The 18,515-nt window shown below is 69.1% G+C and overlaps 2 protein-coding genes across 2 annotated transcripts; one reads left to right on the top strand and one right to left on the bottom strand.

Moving 5' to 3' along the window:
- The first annotated feature begins 58 nt into the window (after positions 1–58).
- Positions 59–1,719, top strand: ZGLP1 (zinc finger GATA like protein 1). Its single transcript, XM_054807937.1, has 3 exons — positions 59–1,232; positions 1,337–1,430; positions 1,523–1,719. Exons 1-3 carry the CDS (start codon positions 500–502, stop codon positions 1,650–1,652), a joined length of 957 nt encoding a protein of 318 aa, XP_054663912.1. The 5' UTR covers positions 59–499; the 3' UTR covers positions 1,653–1,719.
- Positions 1,720–2,663: 944 nt separating this feature from the next.
- On the bottom strand, positions 2,664–18,346 carry LOC129198476 (basement membrane-specific heparan sulfate proteoglycan core protein-like). The gene is made up of 23 exons (XM_054807766.1): positions 17,969–18,346; positions 16,436–16,708; positions 16,037–16,354; positions 15,680–15,949; positions 14,735–15,289; positions 14,452–14,694; positions 14,144–14,355; positions 13,253–13,283; positions 12,356–12,628; positions 11,803–12,081; positions 11,225–11,467; positions 10,924–11,128; positions 9,541–9,601; positions 6,853–6,922; positions 5,870–6,148; positions 5,480–5,791; positions 5,003–5,281; positions 4,647–4,925; positions 4,312–4,554; positions 3,990–4,232; positions 3,508–3,753; positions 3,136–3,399; positions 2,664–3,048 (listed from the first exon to the last, which is right to left on the bottom strand). The coding sequence occupies exons 1-23, from the start codon at positions 18,018–18,020 to the stop codon at positions 2,834–2,836; spliced, it is 5,445 nt and encodes a 1,814-aa protein (XP_054663741.1). The 5' UTR covers positions 18,021–18,346; the 3' UTR covers positions 2,664–2,833.
- Between the last annotated feature and the right edge of the window lie 169 nt (positions 18,347–18,515).

Genomic DNA, 18,515 nt, shown 5'->3' with positions numbered 1-18,515 from the left:
TCGGGGTGGGGGGGGAATCGCGAGTGGGGATGGTCAGACCACGGGGGGGGGGGGGGGACGGACACCGGCACCGGGGGCACCAGGGCCGGCCCCGTGCAGCCCCTTAGGGGGGAGCGGGGGGGGTCCCCATCCTGTGCCCTAACGGTAGCCCCCGGGCAGGAGCGGGGTCCCGGAGCCCCCCCCGGGGCCCTGGAGCCCCCCAGCCCCCCCCGGGGAGGGTCTCACCTTCCTGCAGGAGACTGCGCGGCTGCTGGCCCCCCCTGAGCCCCCCCCGGCACCTCCCGCCGCCCCCCCGGAGCACCCTGGGCTCCCCCCAGCACCCACCGGTGGCCCCGACGCCCTCAGCCTCATCAGCCTCCAGTGCCGGCACCTGGCTGGCAGCACCGGCACCGGTAACGGCAGCGGCACCGGTACCGGCAGCGGGCGGCGGCGCAAGCAGGCGGCCCCCCAGCGCGGTGCCGAGCCCCGGGACCCCTCTTTCCGTGGGGTGACCCTCCGGATGCGCCTGGGCCTTCCCGCCGGCAGCGCCGAGGGCTGCCGCCTCCTCATCACCGCCCGCGGCAGCAGGTACCGGCTTCACCGCGGCACCGCGTGGCTGCACCGTCCGTCTGTCCGGATGCACCCCTGGGTGCCTCCCAACCTCGGGATGCTCCGTCTGGGTGCACCCCCAGACCTCTGGCTGCACCGTCCATCTGTCCGGATGCACCCCTGGGTGCCACCCAACCTCGGGATGCTCCGCCTGTCTGTCTGGGTGCACCCCTGGGATGCTCCGTCCGTCTGTCCGGATGCACCCCTGGGTGCCCCCGACCTCGGGATGCTTTGTCTGGGTGCACCCCCAGATTTCTGGCTGCTCCGTCTGTCTGTCCGGATGCACCCCTGGGTGCCCCCTGACTTCGGGATGCTCCGTCCGTCTGTCTGGGTGCACCCCTGGGATGCTCTGTCCGTCTGTCTGGGTGCACCCCCAGATTTCTGGCTGCTCCCTCCGTCCGTCCGGCTGCACTTCCCGGCATCCCTGGACCACGGGCTGCTCCATCCATCTGTCCGGTTGCACCTTCCCTGCACGGGGACCTGGCAGCACCCGAGGAGGGTCCCCATTCTGGGGGGGTCCCCACTTTTGGTCCCCCTGACCCCCCATTCCTGCAGGAATCCCAGCCGGAGCCGGGGCAGCAGCTCCCCGGCCAGACCCCCCGAGGCGGGCAGCAGCTCGGAGGACGATGCTCCCCTCGCCCAGGGTAAGGACAGGGACGGGGGACGGGTGTCCCTGGGGTTGTCCTTCCCCCCCCCCGTCACCCCAAGACCTCTGGGGTTTGGGGGTGCAGCCGTGTGTTCCCCGCAGGGAGCAAGCGCTGCGCCTCCTGCAAGACACGCCGGACCCCGCTCTGGCGCGCGGCTGAGAACGGGACCCCCCTCTGCAACGCCTGTGGCATCAGGTAGGGGACGGGGACACCCCCCCCCCCCCCGGTGACACCGTCCCCCCTTCTCCCCAGGGTGGCACCGGCTTCACCCCAGGGATTTCTCCCAGGTACAAGAAGTACCGGGTGCGGTGCCGGCGGTGCTGGAACATCCCCGGGAAGAGCGGGACCCCCCGTCCCCAATGTCCCCACTGCGGGGAGCGGTGTCACCCAGCCGGCAGCGGGACGAGGTGGCGGTGAGGACCCCCGGCAGCGGCGAGGGGACGTTGGTGGCAGCAGTGACGGCGGCAGAGAGACGGGGTGCGGGGGGCTGGGGGGGTATCGAGGTCCTGGATGGGCCCTTGGGAGCGATTAAATGTCCTGGTGCTGATGGCAGCGTGGTGCCGTCCCGGTGTCACTTGCTCTGGGGTGGCACGGGGTGACGGTTGTGGCTTTGGGGCGGGGGGGCTTTGGGGGAGTCGGTGCTTGGCCGGGTCTTGATGCCATCCCCGGGGGTTTGGTGGCCCTGGCAAGGAGCTGCGGGGGACGAGGATGGGTGACCTGGGTGCGGGGCTGGGGACGTGGGATGGAGTTTGGGGACAAGGAGGTGGTGGATGGGCTGGGGGGGGGTGTCCCCTGTCCCTGGCTGTGGGTTGGGGACAGCGAGGTGGTGGCTGGGCTGGGGGTTCCCATCGCCTGCTGCGGGTTGGGGACGTGGGATGGGGGGACAGCAGGCACGAGCTGCCAGCAGCGCGGGCAGGCAGGGGGGGGCCAGGGCGGCTCGGAGGATTTTCCAGCCCCGGGATTCTCCAGCGGGATCCCGAGCTGACACCAGGCTGAGCCCTGGGCACCCACCAGACACCCCCCCACACGGGTGGCAGGGGGACAAGCTCAGGGACCCCCCCCGCTGCCGGCACCCATAGGGCTCCCGCCCACCCCCAGCCTGGCGCTCGCAGGGGTGGGGGGGCTCTGGGGGGCTCAGATGCCTGGGTCCCTCATTTCAGGGGGGATGGATCCCCCCGGACCCCAAACACCCAGGTCCCCTCCAGCAGCGGGGGGCTCAGGGTGGGGATGGCCCCAGGGTCCCCCCCGTCGCAGCCGGGTAGGGCGCGGTGAGGCAAGCGCAGAGCCCCGAGGACTCGGGAAGGCAGAGGCAGACGGTCGCCGTCTTCCTCCGATTAAAATGGAATTATTTATTGGGTGTCGCTTTATCCCCCGGGAAGAGCCGAGCCGGCGGCCCCGGCCCCCCCGCTGAGCACCCCCCACCTGAGTTACGGCCGTGCTGCCCTCAGCACGGCACCGAAATGTTAAAAATCACCAAAAAAACCCCAAATTCCCTCCCCCCTCCCCCTCCCCAAAGCCCCGCTGGGGCCAGGGCGGGGGGGGGGGGTACACGGGGACCCCCCAAACCTCCATCCCACCGGGGAAGGGGACGTTCCTGGTTATGGCTGGGTGAGCTGGATGCCATAAACCTCGCCGCGGTCGTGCCGTTGCTGGTGCAGGCAGGCGGCTTCGGAGGAGCCCTCGGCGTCGCGCACGTTGTATTCCCCTTTCTTACACGCCGTCGACTTCAGGTAATAACCGCCGGCAGCCGCCAAACCCACCACGGTGACGGCACCCAAGGAGCCCAGCGAAGCCAGCAGCGCCAGCCGGCTCTCTGCGCGGCGAGAAGGCGCCGGTGACACCACGGTGGTGATGGAGAGACACACCCACCCCCCCCCTTTACCAATGCACCCCATCTCACCGTCCACCCGGACCATCACGCTGCCGGCTCGCCGGCCGTGCCTGTTGGTTGCCGTACAGGTATAAAGCCCCCGGTTGGCGGCAGCGGCACTGGCTACGGCGACCGAGCGGTTATCGGCGGCAAAGCGGAGGTTGGGGGCAGGTGGCAGCGCCCAGCCGTAGGTGGGGGTGGGCAGCCCCTCGGCAAGGCACTCCACGCTGAAGCTGGCACCTTGCGAGACGTTGGCGGAGGGCAGCACGCGTAGGCTCACCGTGGCGGGGCTGTCTGCACCGGGGCGGCACCGTCCATCAGCCAAAACCACCGCCCAGCGTTTAAAAAAAATAACCAAACCCCCTTTTTTTTCCACCCCAAAAAGCCACTCCCCGCACTCACACTCGACGGCGACGGTGATGTTGCGCAGGGCAGAGCCGTGGGTGTTGGTGGCCCGGCACTGGTAGGTGCCGGCGTGGGCGCGGGTGACGTTGGGGCTCGCCGGGGGGGGGTCCTCGCCGTCCCCCAGCTTGGCGCAGGCGACGTGGGGCGGGGGGTTCCCGCTGGCGGCACAGGCCAGCTCTGCCGGCGTCCCCTCCACCCAGAGCCGCCGCGCCGGGCAGCCCGTCTCACCGATGCTCGGCTCGTCTGCAAGCCGGGAGCGACGTGGTGGGGAGGGGGGGGGCTGGGTGCAGCAAACAACTGCCCACCCACTGCTCCCCACCCTGCACCCATGGGACCGGCACGGTCACGGCATCCCCAGCACGGTCATGGCATCCCAGCCGTGGCATCCCCGGCATGGTCACGGCATCCCCGGCACAGCCATCCCCACCCCGCCACGGCATCCCCGGCACCGCCGGTTCTCCATCTCCCCCGGTACTCACACTCGACGGTGACAACGATGCTGCGGACGGCCGAGCCGTGCTTGTTGGTGGCCCGGCAAACGTAGCGGCCAGCGTCGGCCCGGCTGACAGCCCGGCTCCCCCGGGCACGGGGGGCACCGCTGTCGCGGGCGCAGCGGGTGCTGGGTGGGGGGTCCCCGTCAGCGCGGCACACGAGCTCCCGCCGCTCCCCCTCCACCCAGGTGCGGTGCGTGGGGCAGCCCTTCTCCGTCAGGATGGGCTCGTCTTGGGGGAGAAAAGAGGGGTCCCGGTTAGCGCGGTTGCCACCGGCACGGCCGCGGCAGGAGACGCCGGCACCACTCACACTCCACGCGGATGGTGACCACCCGGCTTTGTGTCCCCAGGCTGTTGGTGGCATTGCAGAGGTAGGTGCCGGCTCGGGAACGGGTGACCAGCTCCGGCTCCCTGGTGCTGATGGCGACGCCGTTCCTGCCGCAGAAGATGGTGGGCGCAGGGTTGCCGGCGGCGCGGCAGGACAGCGCTTCTTGCGTCCCCCGCAGCCAGGTGCGGTTGCTGGGGCAGTCACTCGCTGCCATTTCGGGCATATCTGGAAAAGATGGAGGGATGCACCGGGAACGCCGGGAGCAGCACGTGCCGGCTGCCACGGGCACAGCCAGGCTGCTCCGGCGTGGCACTCACAGAGCACGGCGAGCCGGGCGTCCACGTTCTTTGTCACCGTGCCGTCGCCGACGGCCAGGCTGGCCCGGCACCCGAATTGTCGCCCGTCATCCTCCCGCCGCGCCACCAACCGCAGCTCCAGCCGGGACTGCGGCCCCTCGGCCAGAACCCCCCCGTCGGCATCGCGGAGCTGCAGCCGGACGGCGGGGGGTTCGGCAACCCCGGCGTGGCACGCCACAGTCACCTCGCTGCCTGCTGGTGCTGATGCCGGGCTCAGCTCCAGGATGGGCACCGGGAAGCCTGCGGGAAGGTGCCGCGGGTCCAACAGGATTTTGGAAAGGGGTCCAGCAACCACTGCGCCGCACCCGGTGACTTACGGTAAACGTGGAGCTGCGTCCGTGCTGTCCGTGCCGCTGTTGCCACCGCCGCAGTGCAGGTCAGCTCCTGCCGCCCCAGGGTGCCGGTTGAGAGAACGGCGGTGGCGGTGAGCACATCGCCAGCTGCTGTCACGGTGAAGTTGAGGCGCTGCTCTGCCAGGGTGATGGCGAAGCGGACGTCGCCGGCGGGGAAGGCTCCGGCGATCTGGCAACTGATGTTGGCAGCGGTGCCAGCTTCGAGGCGGGCAGGAGCCCGGAGCTGTGGTGGCTCAGGGAGGGCTGCGGGGATGCGGCGTCACCAGGGACGTGCCTCATCCCCGGCCGTGCCTCGGTGCCGGGGAGAGGATCCCGGTGGCCAGGCCCTCACCGGGCTCCAGTGAGGATGGGGACGGGACGGGGACAGGGTGGCACCCACCTTCCCCCCGGACAGGAGCATCGGCGCCAACACCGGAGCCCGGCCACGCGGTGGGGACTCACCGAAAACTGACAGCTTGACAGGGACAGCGGCGCGGGCGAAGAGCGGCCCGTGGGGCCGCAGGGACAGCTCGGCGTGGCAGGTGACGTCCTGCCCGTGGTCGCCGGGGCCGGCGGTCAGCAGGTGACTGACGGCCACGCTGGCGCTGCCCTCGGTGGCACTGAAACTCTCCGTCCGCAGCGTTTCGGCACCTCGGCGCAACGTCACCGTCAGGTTCCCCACCGGAGCCACCTCCACCACCCGGCACGTCAGGTTACGGCTCTCGCCCACTGCCACGGCCGGCACCGGCTCCAGCACCACCCGCTCCGGTAACCCTGGCAGGGGGTGACCACCGAGCCGTCAACCGCGTCCCTCGGCGCTGCCTCTCGGCCCCCACCGACCCCGGCACTCACGGTACACCAGGATGCCGGCGCTGGCGTCGACTCGGGTATCACCGCAGCGCCCGTAGCACGTGGCGGTGCCGGGGTTCCACTGGGAGACGTTGAGGAGCCGGAAGCTTTGCCAGCGGCGCCCGCCGGCCCCCAACCCCACGGCCAGGGGGGTCTCCAGCCCCAGCGTGGCGTTGCCCCCCGGGCAGGCGCTGCGGCTGCAGTTGATGGCCACCGAGCCCCCGAAGGGCACCACGGCCACCCGCGGCCAGGCCCCCACCGTGAACGTGCCGTGGGCAGCCCCTGCGAGAGCCCCCGCTGTTGGCAGCGCCCCCCGCCCTAGTCGTGGCTGCGGGGGGACCCCTGGGTGCCCCCCCCCACACCCCCTGCTCCTGGGAGGGGACCCAGGTGTCCGGGGTGCTGGTGGTCCCCCCGTGGGTGTCCCTGGGGTCTGTGTGTCCCGTCCCCCCCCGAAATAAGGGACCCAGGGGTCCAGGCTCCTGGGGGTCCCCTGTCCCCCCCCCAGCATTAAGGGGCCCAGGTGTCTTGGGGCCTTGGGGTCCACCCCCCCAAATCTAAGGGTCCCGGGCATCCGGGCTCCTGGGGGGGGTTGTTGCACAGCCCCCCCCCCCCCAAAATAAGGGACCCAGGGGTCCTGGGGGTCCACCCCCCCCAAACCCTCCCTGCATTACGGGTCCCTGGGGGGGGGTGTGTGTCTCTGGGGGCCACCCCCCTCCCGCTCCCCATCAGGACGGGTCCCAGGTATCGGGGCTCTCTGGGGGTCCAACTCCCCCCCCCCCCCCCTAATTACAGGTCCCTGGTGTCAGGGGGTCCCCAGGGGTGTGTGTGTGTCCCCCCCATAATTAAGGGTTTGTGGTGTCTGGGGTCCCTGGAGACCACCCCCCCGCTCCCCAGCACGATGGGTCCCAGCTCCCCGGCATCCCCGGGGTGTCCCCCCCATCCCGAGGGGGTCCGGCCCCCCCCCCCCCCCCCGAGCTCCCCCCTACCTGCGAGCGCCAGGATGAGGGGGGGCAGCAGCCGAGCGGCCGGGCTGGGGGGTCCCATCGGGGCCCGGCGCTATGGGGGGGACACCCGGGGAGGAAGAGGAGGAGGATGGGGAGGAAGAAGAGGAGGATGGGGAGGAAGAAGAGGAGGATGGGGATGAAGGCAGCTCCTCCGCTGCCGCGCACGGAGGCGAGGACGGCGCCGGTACCGCGGGGCTGCTCCTCCCCCCGCCCCCGCCTGAGCCCTCCCGACGCTTCGTCCTCCCCCGCCCGGTGCTCGGCGCTGCACGGACCGCCCCGCCCGCCAGGATGGGGCCCCCCCGGGGCTTGTGCCTGCACAGGACCCCCCAAACCGGACCCGGATCGGGCCCCCCCCCGTGCTCCTGCACAGCACCCTCCAAACCGGACCCGTATCGGGCCCCCCCCGGTGCTCCTGCACAGCACCCCCCAAACCGGACCCGGATCGGGCCCCCCCCCGTGCTCCTGCACAGCACCCTCCAAACCGGACCCGTATCGGGCCCCCCCCGGTGCTCCTGCACAGCACCCCCCAAACCGGACCCGGATCGGGCCCCCCCCCGTGCTCCTGCACAGCACCCTCCAAACCGGACCCGTATCGGGCCCCCCCCGGTGCTCCTGCACAGCACCCCCCAAACCGGACCCGGATCGGGCCCCCCCCCCCCGTGCTCCTGCACAGCACCCCCCAAACCGGACCCGGATCGGGCCCCCCCCCCCCCCGTGCTCCTGCACAGCACCCCCCAAACCGGACCCGGATCGGGCCCCCCCCCCCCGGGCTCCTGCACAGCACCCCCCCAACCGGACCCGGATCGGGCCCCCCCATGCTCGCTCCTGCACAGCACCCCCCCAAACCGGACCCGGATCAGGCCCCCCCCCATGCTCGCTCCTGCACAGGACCCCCCAAACCGGACCCGGATCAGCCCCCCCCCCGGGGCTCCCTCCCGCACAGCACCCCCCAAACCGGACCCGGATCGGGCCCCCCCCCCCGTGCTCCTGCACAGCACCCCCCAAACCGGACCCGGATCGGGCCCCCCCATGCTCGATCCTGCACAGCACCCCCCAAACCGGACACGGATCAGCCCCCCCCCCGGGGCTCCCTCCCGCACGGCACCCCCCAAACCGGACCCGGATCGGGCCCCCCCCCCGTGCTCCTGCACAGCACCCCCCAAACCGGACCCGGATCGGGCCCTCCCCCCGTGCTCCTGCACAGCACCCCCCAAACCGGACCCGGATCAGGCCCCCCCGTGCTCGCTCCCGCACGCCCCCACCCCCCCCATCCCTTTGCAGCCCGGAGCCAGCAGCAGCTGTGCCGCGGGGGAGGCACGGTCCTGCGTGGGTGCAGCGACAGACCGCGACCAGCTGCGTGTCCCGTCCCCCACCCCACCCGCGGGGTGCTGCCCACGCACTCGCCACGGGTGGGGTGGGGGGGGACACACGACACCGGGCTGGCTGCAGCGGGGCGAGGGTTGGGGCAACCTTGGGTCACGTGTGGGGTGCACGGCGTGTGCAGGCAGGGGTGCGTGTGCAGGAAGGTGCGTGCAGCACGTTTGCAGGCATGAGCATCGTGTGCAATGCGTGTGCATCTTGCGCATGCAGCCGCGCATTGCACGTGCGCGCAGGTGTGTATACCGTGTGTGCGCAGGTGTGAATAGCGTGTGCATGCAGGTGTGTATACTGTGTGCGCGCAGGCGCGCGTTGCATGTGCATGGATCGTGTGCATGCAGGCGTGCATTGCGTGTGCGTGCAGGTGTGCGTGCAGGCGTGCATTGCACATGCGTGCAGGCATGTGGATCATGTGCATGCAGCCACGCATTGCACGTGCGTGCAGGTGTGTATATCGTGTGTGTGCAGGCGTGCATTGCACGTGCGTGCAGGTGTGAATACCGTGTGCGTGCAGGCATGCATTGCATGTGTGTGCAGGTGTGTATATCGTGTGCGTGCAGGCGTGCATTGCATGTGCGTGCAGGTGTGAATACAATGTGCGTGCAGGCGTGCATTGCATGTGTGTGCAGGTGTGAATACCGTGTGCATGCAGGCGTGTATTGCATGTGTGTGCAGGTGTGAATACCATGTGCGTGCAGGTGTGTATACTGTGTGTGTGCAGGTGTGCATTGCATGTCCATGCAGGTGTGCATTGCGTGTGCATGCAGGTGTGTATATCGTGTGCATGCAGGCGTGTATACCGTGTGCATGCAGGCGTGCATTGCGTGTGCGTGCAGGTGTGAGTACTGTGTGCGTGCAGGCGTGTGGATCACGTGCATGCTGTGCATGTGCAGGTGGGTGTATGCACGTATTATACACACGCAAGCGTGCATCGTGGATCGCTCGTAGAAGCACGCATTGCGCGTGCACGCAGGCGTGCGTATCACATGCCTGCGGGTGTGCGTTGCGTGTGCGTGCCGGTTGCGTGTGCATCGTGCGCGCGCAGGCACGCGTTGCGTGTGCGCGGCGGCGTGCATGCACGCATCGCGTGCGCACGCGGGCGCGTCTATCGCGCGTTGCGTGCGGGCAGGCACGCGTCACGCGCGTTGCCTGTGCGCGCCAACGTGCCCCTCGCGCACGCCCCGCGCCGCCGATGCCGCCGCCACGCCGGGTGCCCCCCTGGCCCACACCCCCCCCGTCCCCTCGCGGCGCGGGTGAGGCGCGATTCCTCCCGGCAACACGCTCCGGCCCTACCTCGGCCCACGCAACGCGCCCAACGCGCCGCCTGCCCGCGCCGCCTGCCCACGCCGCCTCCCTGCCTGCACCGGTGCGGGCAGCCGTGGCAGGCCTCACCTCGCCGTGCCGTGCCGTGGCGTGGCGTGGCGTGGGCTGGTGTCACGCCGGGGCGTGAGCGATGGTGCCAGCGAGTGCCAGGCGCTGCCACGCTCACGCTCGCTCCGGCTCCCGCTGGCTCCGGCCGCGTCGGGCCCTGGTTGGGGAGGGGTGCTCGGGCAGCGGGGTGCCCCCCCACCCCCACCCCCGCACCCCCCCCCCCCCCGTGCCTCCCCCAGCGCTGGGCTCTAGAGCCCCTCCCCCGCTCTGGCTCCCATCCCCCCCCCCCAGCCCTTGTCCCCGGCTCCTTCCCCCATCCCCTGCCCGCACCCCCATCCCTGCCTGCACCCCCATCCCTGCCTGTACCCCCATCCCCTGCCCATCACCCCCACTCCCTGCACCCCACTCCCTGCCCGTCCCCCCTACTCCCTGCCCGTCCCCCACTCCCTGCCCGTACCCCAATCCCCTGCCCGTACCCCATCCCCTGCCCGTCCCCGCTCCCCCTGACCCCCCAGCAGGGCCGGCAGCCCTGGGGGTCACCGAGGAGACTGGGGGACACACACGTCCCCCCCCGGCCCCCCCCGGCAGCACCGCGGCTCTCGGCTGCTGGCGGCACCAGGAGGACGTTTCATCGCTCCCAAGGGGCGAACCAGGACCCCAACACCCCCCAGTACAGCCCAGTATAACCCATTACAGTCCAGTATAGCCCAGTACAGCCCAGTATATCCCAGTACAGTAAGTTACAGCCCAGTACAGCTTAGTATAGCCCCATACAGTCCAGTACATCCCAGTATAGCCCATTACAGCCCAGTGCAGCCCATTACAGCCCAGTATAGCCCAGTATGGTCAGTTACAACCCAGTACAGCTTAATATAGCCCCGTACAGCCCAGTACATCCCAGTACAGCCCATTACAGCCCAGCATAGCCCCGTACAGTCCAGTACAGCTCAGTATAGCCCATTACAGCCCAGTACAACCCAGCACAGCCCAGTACAACCCAGCACAGCCCTCTCCCCTCATGTCACTAGGACAAACGACGTGGATGCGGGCGATCCCACAAGGATGATTCGGTCATCAAGAGCCATTGCCCCCCCCGGCCAGAGGAGAGCCTGAGGCCAGGGTGATGGGCACAGTGGGGGGGGGGGTCTCCATCCCTCGGGCCACCGAGCCCCCCCCAGCACCCCCCCCACCGCTGCCCGTGGGGGACCGGATACATCCCTTGGCCCCCGAGGCAGCAGGGTGGGGGGGGGTTCGGTGCCGTGCAGGGGGGGGATGCGGCTTTTGGGGGGTGGGGGGGGGAGCTACGGCGCAGCCCCCACATCATTGAGGGGGGCACGGTCCTGCTTTGAGCGTAACACCTGCATCTCCAGCTGCTTCTGCCGCTCCTGCAGCCGGTACTGCCGGATTCTCTTCTTACGGTAGTAAACGCCGTAGCCCACCCTGGCAGCGAGCAGGGCGACCGCCACCACCACCGGCAGCAGCACCAGGAGAACCAGGTCGGGGTCATGGTCTGCCGGAGAGCAAGGATGGGTGGTCAGTGGTGCTGAGCCCGCACCTTCCCCCTGGGACACCCAGGACCCCCCCCAGGACCCCCGTCCCCACTCACACTGCACCCACACGGTGATGCTCCGGACAGTGGTACCCAGCGGGTTGGTGGCCTGGCAGAGGTAGGTGCCGGCGTGGGCGCGGGTGACGGGGCGCAGCACCCCGGCGGGGAAGGGCTCGCCGTCCTTGGTGCACTCCAAGAGGGGCAGGGGGTTGCCCCGTGCCCCGCAGCGCAGGGTCTCATCCTGCCCCTCCGTCCAGTTCTGGCTGGGGGGGCAGCTCCCGTCGTCCATCTGGGGCTGGTCTGGAGGGGGGAGAAGAGGAACCTCAGTTCTCCCCGGCACGAGCCCCGGCATGGCCGGCACCCCAGGGCTTGCACCGGGGCTGAGGGGTCTTGCACAGGGACAGAAGGCTTTTGCACAAGGGCCAAGAGGTTTTGCACGGAGCAGAAGGGTTTTGCACGGAGCAGAAGGGTTTTGCACGGAGCAGAAGGGTTTTGCACCAGGGTTGAGCGGTTGTGCACAAGGGCAGAAGGGTTTTGCACAGGGACGGAAGGGTTTTTGCACAGGACCAAGGGTTTTTGCACAGGACCAAGGGGTTTTGCACCGGCACCGCGGCAGCACCCACCGCCCCACTCACACGTGACATGCAGCGTGGTCGTGGCCGAGCTCCTGCGCAGAGTCCGGTTGCCCACGCTGAGCTGCGCTTCGCAGGTGAACTCGGCCCCATCGTCTTCCTCCCTGGCCATCAGCTCCAGGTGCACAGCACCCTCTACCCAGGACCGCAGGGGCCAACGGCTGCTGCGGAGCCGCAGCTTCAGCCCCGGGGGCCAGCTGGGTGCCGAGGAGCAGTTGATGGTCACCACCTGGTTGCAGGAGGTGTTGGGGTTGCTGATGGCCAGCTGGGGCGAGGGGAGCTCTGCGGCGGGGGGACAGAGAGAGAGAGATGGCACCCGGCCTCTCGGCTCAGCCCAAAGCCCAAGCACTGCCGGATCCGGCACCCGGCTCTTCCCACCGTCTCCCCCCAGTCCCGGTTGCAGCCCCAGCTCCGTCCCTGTAGCCCCATCCTGCTGCTCCCCGAGGGGCGGGGGGTCCCCGGGTCCGGCACATCCCCTCCTCCCTTCCCGCATCCCCCATCCCCGGTCCTCATCCAGCAGGAAAACCCCACGGGAAGGACCCCAGCAGCCTCTCACCGTAAGCCAGCACCCTGAAAGTCACCACTTCCCTTTTCCCGAAGCAGGAGAAGTAGCAGAGGATGTCGGAGAGGGGCTCGGTGATGTTGCGGAGCCGGACACTCAACCAGCCTGGTCCCCGGCCCACCCACTCCTTGCTGAGGGAGGTCTCCAGCCCCCCGGTCACGTTGGCCTCAGGGCAGCTGGTGGAGCAGTTCAGCAGCACCGTCCCACCGTAGCCCACCTCCGAAGGGGCCCCGTTCACCGTCACCTCGAAGGGGTTGGTTGGTGATCCTGGAATGGGATGGCCAGGGGTGGAGGGGGGGGGAGTTGGGACACGTGGGATGAGCTGGGGAGGTGGGTCGGGGTGCAGGTGGGATGAGCTGGGACAGATGGGATGTTCCCAGTTGGATTGGGGTGCAGGTGGGATGAGCTGGGACGGATGGGATGTTCCCAGTTGGATTGGGGTGAAGGTGGGATGAGCTGGGACAGATGGGATGTTCCCAGTTGGATTGGGGTGCAGGTGGGATGAGCTGGGGAGGTGGGTTGGGGTGAAGGTGGGATGAGCTGGGACAGATGGGATGTTCCCAGTTGGATTGGGATGCAGGTAGGATGAGCTGGGGAGGTGGGCTGGGGTGCAGGCGGGATGAGCTGGGACACGTGGGATGAGCTGGGGAGGTGGGTCGGGGTGAAGGTGGGATGAGGTGGGTCGGGGTGCAGGTGGGATGAGCTGGGATAGACGGGACATCCCCCACCGGGTTGGGGTACAGGGGGACCAGCCAGGACCCAGTGACAGCACTCACCGCACAGAGCCAGGAGCAGCCCGGTGAGGGACCAGGCATGGAGACCACGCCAGGGCATCGCCGCGCGGGGAAACAGCGTGCCGCGGGGATGGGAGCGGAAGCCAGAGCCCATCACCCCACCTCAGGGCTTTGGCGGGGGGGGTGAGCTGGGGGGGAGGGGGGCGGCACCCAGCTCAGAGGCGCATTGTCCCCCATCCCTTGCCACGCCGGCCGCTCTCCATCCTTCCTCTCCGCCCCAGCAGCGCCCTGGCTTCGTCCCGGCCCCACCGCCACCGGCTACACCGCGGTACCGGGAGGCGGCGGGAAATGGCGGTGTAAGGAAGGAAGCAGAGTCTGGGCACCACAGCGCATGCTCGCGCGCAACGGCAGATGACGATTGAGGGTGCAGGATGGTTATCCCCATCCAAAACCCCAGCGGGTTGCGGCGTTGTTGCCCACGGCCTTTATTGGTGCAACATGTCGCGACAGCGTCTTCCAGCCTCTCTGGCGCCTGCATCTCCCTCCGCTCCTCACCCTCCCGCCGGCATTGGGGCCAACACCGCCCCAGCACCGAAATACCGGTACTCAGCCCGGATGCTCCCCCTGGGGTACCAAGGCACCCCCCCTACCCCCCAGCGTCAGTGTGGGAAGAGAGCGCGGACACCCCAAAACCGTCTTCAGGTCTCCCAAGGGATGAAGGTCAGAGAGAAAAGGAGCATCTCCGTCATGGCGGGGAAGTCAGCGCCTCGCCGCTCTCCGGCATCCCAACCACGCGCCGGCCCGGCACGTCCCTGTCCGGGAGCTGTCACCTCCCTGCGGTGACAGCAGCCACCGGTGCCATCTCGCCACAGCGTCCACCGGCCCCGCCGCGGCTCCCGCCCGGTCCCCGATGTCACCATCATATCTGTAGGAGGGAGCCGGCGGCCGCGGCGCTCAGCCCTTGCCGGGGCACTTGCCCACGGGCAGGGAGCAGGACGGGCAGGGGGCTGCCGACCTCTCCACCGCCTCTGCCCGGCTACGGTTAAGCCTTCTGCGCCGAGCCGTTGAGAGCGGCCGTCGCCTCTGAGCATCCCGGCTGCCGCAGCGCCTGCATCTCCAGCTGCTTCTGCCGCTCCTGCAGCCGGTACTGCCGGATTTTCTTCTTACGGTAGTAAACGCCGTAGCCCACCCCGCCAGCGAGCAGGGCGACCGCCACCACCACCGGCAGCAGCACCAGGAGAACCAGGTCGGGGTCATGGTCTGCCGGAGAGCAAGGATGGGTGGTCAGTGGTGCTGAGCCCGCACCTTCCCCCTGGGACACCCAGGACCCCCCCCAGGACCCCCGTCCCCACTCACACTGCACCCACACGGTGATGCTCCGGACAGTGGTACCCAGCGGGTTGGTGGCCTGGCAGAGGTAGGTGCCGGCGTGGGCGCGGGTGACGGGGCGCAGCACCCCGGCGGGGAAGGGCTCGCCGTCCTTGGTGCACTCCAAGAGGGGCAGGGGGTTGCCCCGTGCCCCGCAGCGCAGGGTCTCATCCTGCCCCTCCGTCCAGTTCTGGCTGGGGGGGCAGCTCCCGTCGTCCATCTGGGGCTGGTCTGGAGGGGGGAGAAGAGGAACCTCAGTTCTCCCCGGCACGAGCCCCGGCATGGCCGGCACCCCAGGGCTTGCACCGGGGCTGAGGGGTCTTGCAATGGGGCCAAGGGGTTTGGCACGGGACAGAAGAGTTTTGCACAGTGCAGAAGGGTTTTGCACCAGGGCTGAGCGGTTGTGCACGAGGGCAGAAGGGTTTTGCACCAGGGCCAAGAGGAGTTTTGCACAGGGACGGAAGGGTTTTGCACGGAGCAGAAGGGTTTTGCACGGTGCAGAAGGGTTTTGCACCGGCACCGCGGCAGCACCCACCGCCCCACTCACACGTGACATGCAGCGTGGTCATGGCCGAGCTCCTGCGCAGAGTCCGGTTGCCCACGCTGAGCTGCGCTTCGCAGGTGAACTCGGCCCCATCGTCTTCCTCCCTGGCCATCAGCTCCAGGTGCACAGCACCCTCTACCCAGGACCGCAGGGGCCAATGGCTGCTGCGGAGCCGCAGCTTCAGCCCCGGGGGCCAGCTGGGTGCCGAGGAGCAGTTGATGGTCACCACCTGGTTGCAGGAGGTGTTGGGGTTGCTGATGGCCAGCTGGGGCGAGGGGAGCTCTGCGGCGGGGGGACAGAGAGAGAGAGATGGCACCCGGCCTCTCGGCTCAGCCCAAAGCCCAAGCACTGCCGGATCCGGCACCCGGCTCTTCCCACCGTCTCCCCCCAGTCCCGGTTGCAGCCCCAGCTCCGTCCCTGTAGCCCCATCCTGCTGCTCCCCGAGGGGCGGGGGGTCCCCGGGTCCGGCACATCCCCTCCTCCCTTCCCGCATCCCCCATCCCCGGTCCTCGTCCAGCAGGAAAACCCCACGGGAAGGACCAGCACCCTAAAAGTCACCAGCGGGGTGGTTCAGTGATGCCATGGCACGAAAACAGCACCCCCTTCCCCGCGCGGTGCGCCGGGGCCACGCCACCGGCTGACTTTGCCGGTGCCACCGCTGCTGTTACTCACCGTAGCTGTGGACGATCGCCTCCTTCCACCGCTCCTTGGGTCCCACCTTCACGGTGCAAACCAGACTGAAATTCCCCGAATGGTTGAGGGACACCTCGGCGGTGGCTCGGTGCCCGTCCCGGCTGACGGAGTGCGGCAGGATCCGGTCGTCGAGTGCCAGCTTGAACTGCGCCACCGACGGGAAGACATGCCCGACGGTGCAGGTGGCGTTCACCGTCTTGCCCATCTCCAGGTAGATGTGAGGTTCCAGCTTGGGATCCTCCGGGAATTCTGCCACCAGAGAGAAACACCCTGGGATGAGCCGGTCGCTGCAACCACGGCAGAGCAAATGCCGGTAAGATGCCGGTACTGGCTTACCATAGACGGTCAACGTCTGTGGCTCGGAGGTGATGTTGAAGCATGGGCCGTAGGGCGTCAGGTCGAGCACCGCCTGGCAGGTGACGGTCTGCCCGTTGTCCTGGCGCTGTGCCGTCAGCCGGTGGATCACCTGCACCGGCATCGGCTCATCCTGGCTGTACTGCTGGAAGGTTTTGGTGTGCAACTTCTCGCCGCCCTTCCACAGGATCACCGTCAGGTTCCGGATCGGTGCAACGTTTTCCATGCGGCACACCAGCTCGTGGCTCTTCCCCACCTCCAGCTCTCGTACCGGATCCAGCGTCACCCGGTTCAGCGAACCTGGGGGAGAGACGCAGCATGATGGGGGTGATCCTGGCATGCCGGGACCGGCAGGGACCCCCTCTCCTCACGGTGCCTTACGGTAGACGATGAGTGCGGTGGTGAACAACTTCCTTTCTCCTCTGCAGTTGAAGTAGTAGATGATGCTGGAGTTCCACACGTTGACTTCGAGCAGCTTCACCACCACCTCCGTTGGCTGTGCCAGCAACAACTGCTTCCGAATCGATGTCTCCACGTTGCCGAATGCTTTGGGATCCTGGCACGTCGTCTTCACCTTCAACTGGATCGATCCACCGTGTTCCACCACCAGCACCTCCGGCTCAAGCGATATCTCGAAGGAGGCTCCCAACCGCCCTGCCAGGAGAACCCAGGGGTTTGGGGGGGGGGGCTTTGGCAGCCAAGGGGGCCCCACGCTCATTCCCATCCCCGGCACGGCAGGGGGAGAAGGTTGAGAGGACCCCCGGGCTCATCCCCATCCCTGGCACGGCAGGTGGGGGAAGGTTGGGGGGACGCCCAGACCCGGGGGGGAAGGTTGAGGGGACCCCCGGGCTCAGGGGGGAAAGGTTAAGGGGACCCCTGGGCTTGTCCCCATCCCCGGCATGGTGTGGGGGGAAGGTTGAGGGGACCCCCAGGCTCCAGGGGGAAGGTTGAGGGGACCCCCGGACTCTGGGGGGAAGGTTGAGGGGACCCCCGGGCTCGTCCCCATCCCCAGCACGGCGGGGAGGGAAGCTGGCCGGCCACAATGGGTGGGGAGAAGCCACAACGCCACCGAGCTTCTCCTTCGGCTGCGGGAAGTGGTCGGCTTTGCCGGTAGGCAGGATCCGTCCCTCCCATCCAGCTGGAAGCCTTCAGCCACAAAGCTGGTGACAACGTGGGGGATGCCGAGACATAAATCCGGCCCTCGGGGACCGCAGCAGCTATCTGCAGCTGGTGCCGGACCAAGGTCCCCTCCGGCCCCCGCGTGCCGGGGCTTTCCCGGCAAAGCATCCATTGCCAGGCCCACCGGGCTGCGGAGGAAGCCCCCTGAGGTGAGTCAGCACCAGCACCCTTGGGTGGGGGATTCCCCGGGAGTGGCAGTGCGACTTGCCTCCCTCCGGCACAGAAAAGAAGTCCTACCCTTTCCCGGAATAACCGCCAGCAGGAAGAGGAAAACAAAAAATTCCGATTGCAATCCAGGGATTTCGCAAGGACAAACACGACCTCGCTGCCTGGGCTTTCCCACGGGACACGGCACGGAGATGACGGCTCCGAGAAGAGGGGGCTCGGATGGATCCGGGACCCCCATCCCAGCCACCCCGCCAGTCCCGGTGCCGGGCAGCCGGTCAACACCACGGCAGCGTGCTCGCGCTCGCGTGGTGAACCGACGGCGACACGCTCACAGTGCCAGTCGCATTGACACAAGCGCTCACAGCGACGCGCTCACACTTGCACCAGCACGCTTGCCGCGACACCACCAACATGCTTGCGGTGACACGCTCGCACCCGCGTGATTGTGCCGACGCGCTCGCGCCGGCCTCGCCCCTCTGTGCTGGGGACCCACCGCGGCGGTGGCGGGGGGAGGTCCCCGGGTCCCCCACGTTCTGCCCCGTGTCCCCCTCCCTGCTGTCCCCTTACCTGCGATGACAACCAGGGCACACAGAGCCAGCGGCAGCACCGCGGGGTGCATGGTGCCGTGGGGTGCCGGGGTGGGTGCCGGTACCGGCACCGGGTGGGCTCAGTCCTTTGGGAGCACCGGGATGGGGCCGGCTCTTTGCCGGAGGGGTCGGGAGCACCGGGATGGGTCCAGTTGGGTTCTCCGGGATGGGTCCGGTCGGGTTCTCGGTGCGCACCGGGATGGGTCGGGTCGGGCTCCCCGGGAGCACCGGGATGGGTCGGGTCGGGCTCCCCGGGATGGGTCCGCTTGGGACCGGCCGGCTCGGGCTCCCCGGGCGGGCGGTCCGGGTCCGGGTCCGGGTGCGAACCGCACCCTCCGTCCGTCCGTCCTTCCGTCTGTCCGTCCGTCTGTCGCTCGGTCGGTCGGTCCCGCCCCGGACGGTGCTTTATAAGCTCGGCGCCAGCCCGGCCCCTCTCGGGCCCCGGGGAATTCCGGGGCGGCGGGGACTTCGGCGGTGGGTTTCCCGCAGGGCAGTGGCGACCCCGGGGGCTGCAGGGTGAGAACTGC

This window comes from Grus americana, chromosome 33 (assembly GCF_028858705.1).
Source record: "Grus americana isolate bGruAme1 chromosome 33, bGruAme1.mat, whole genome shotgun sequence".
Lineage (NCBI taxonomy): Eukaryota > Metazoa > Chordata > Aves > Gruiformes > Gruidae > Grus > Grus americana.
This window is presented reverse-complemented; position numbering and strand designations above follow the sequence as displayed.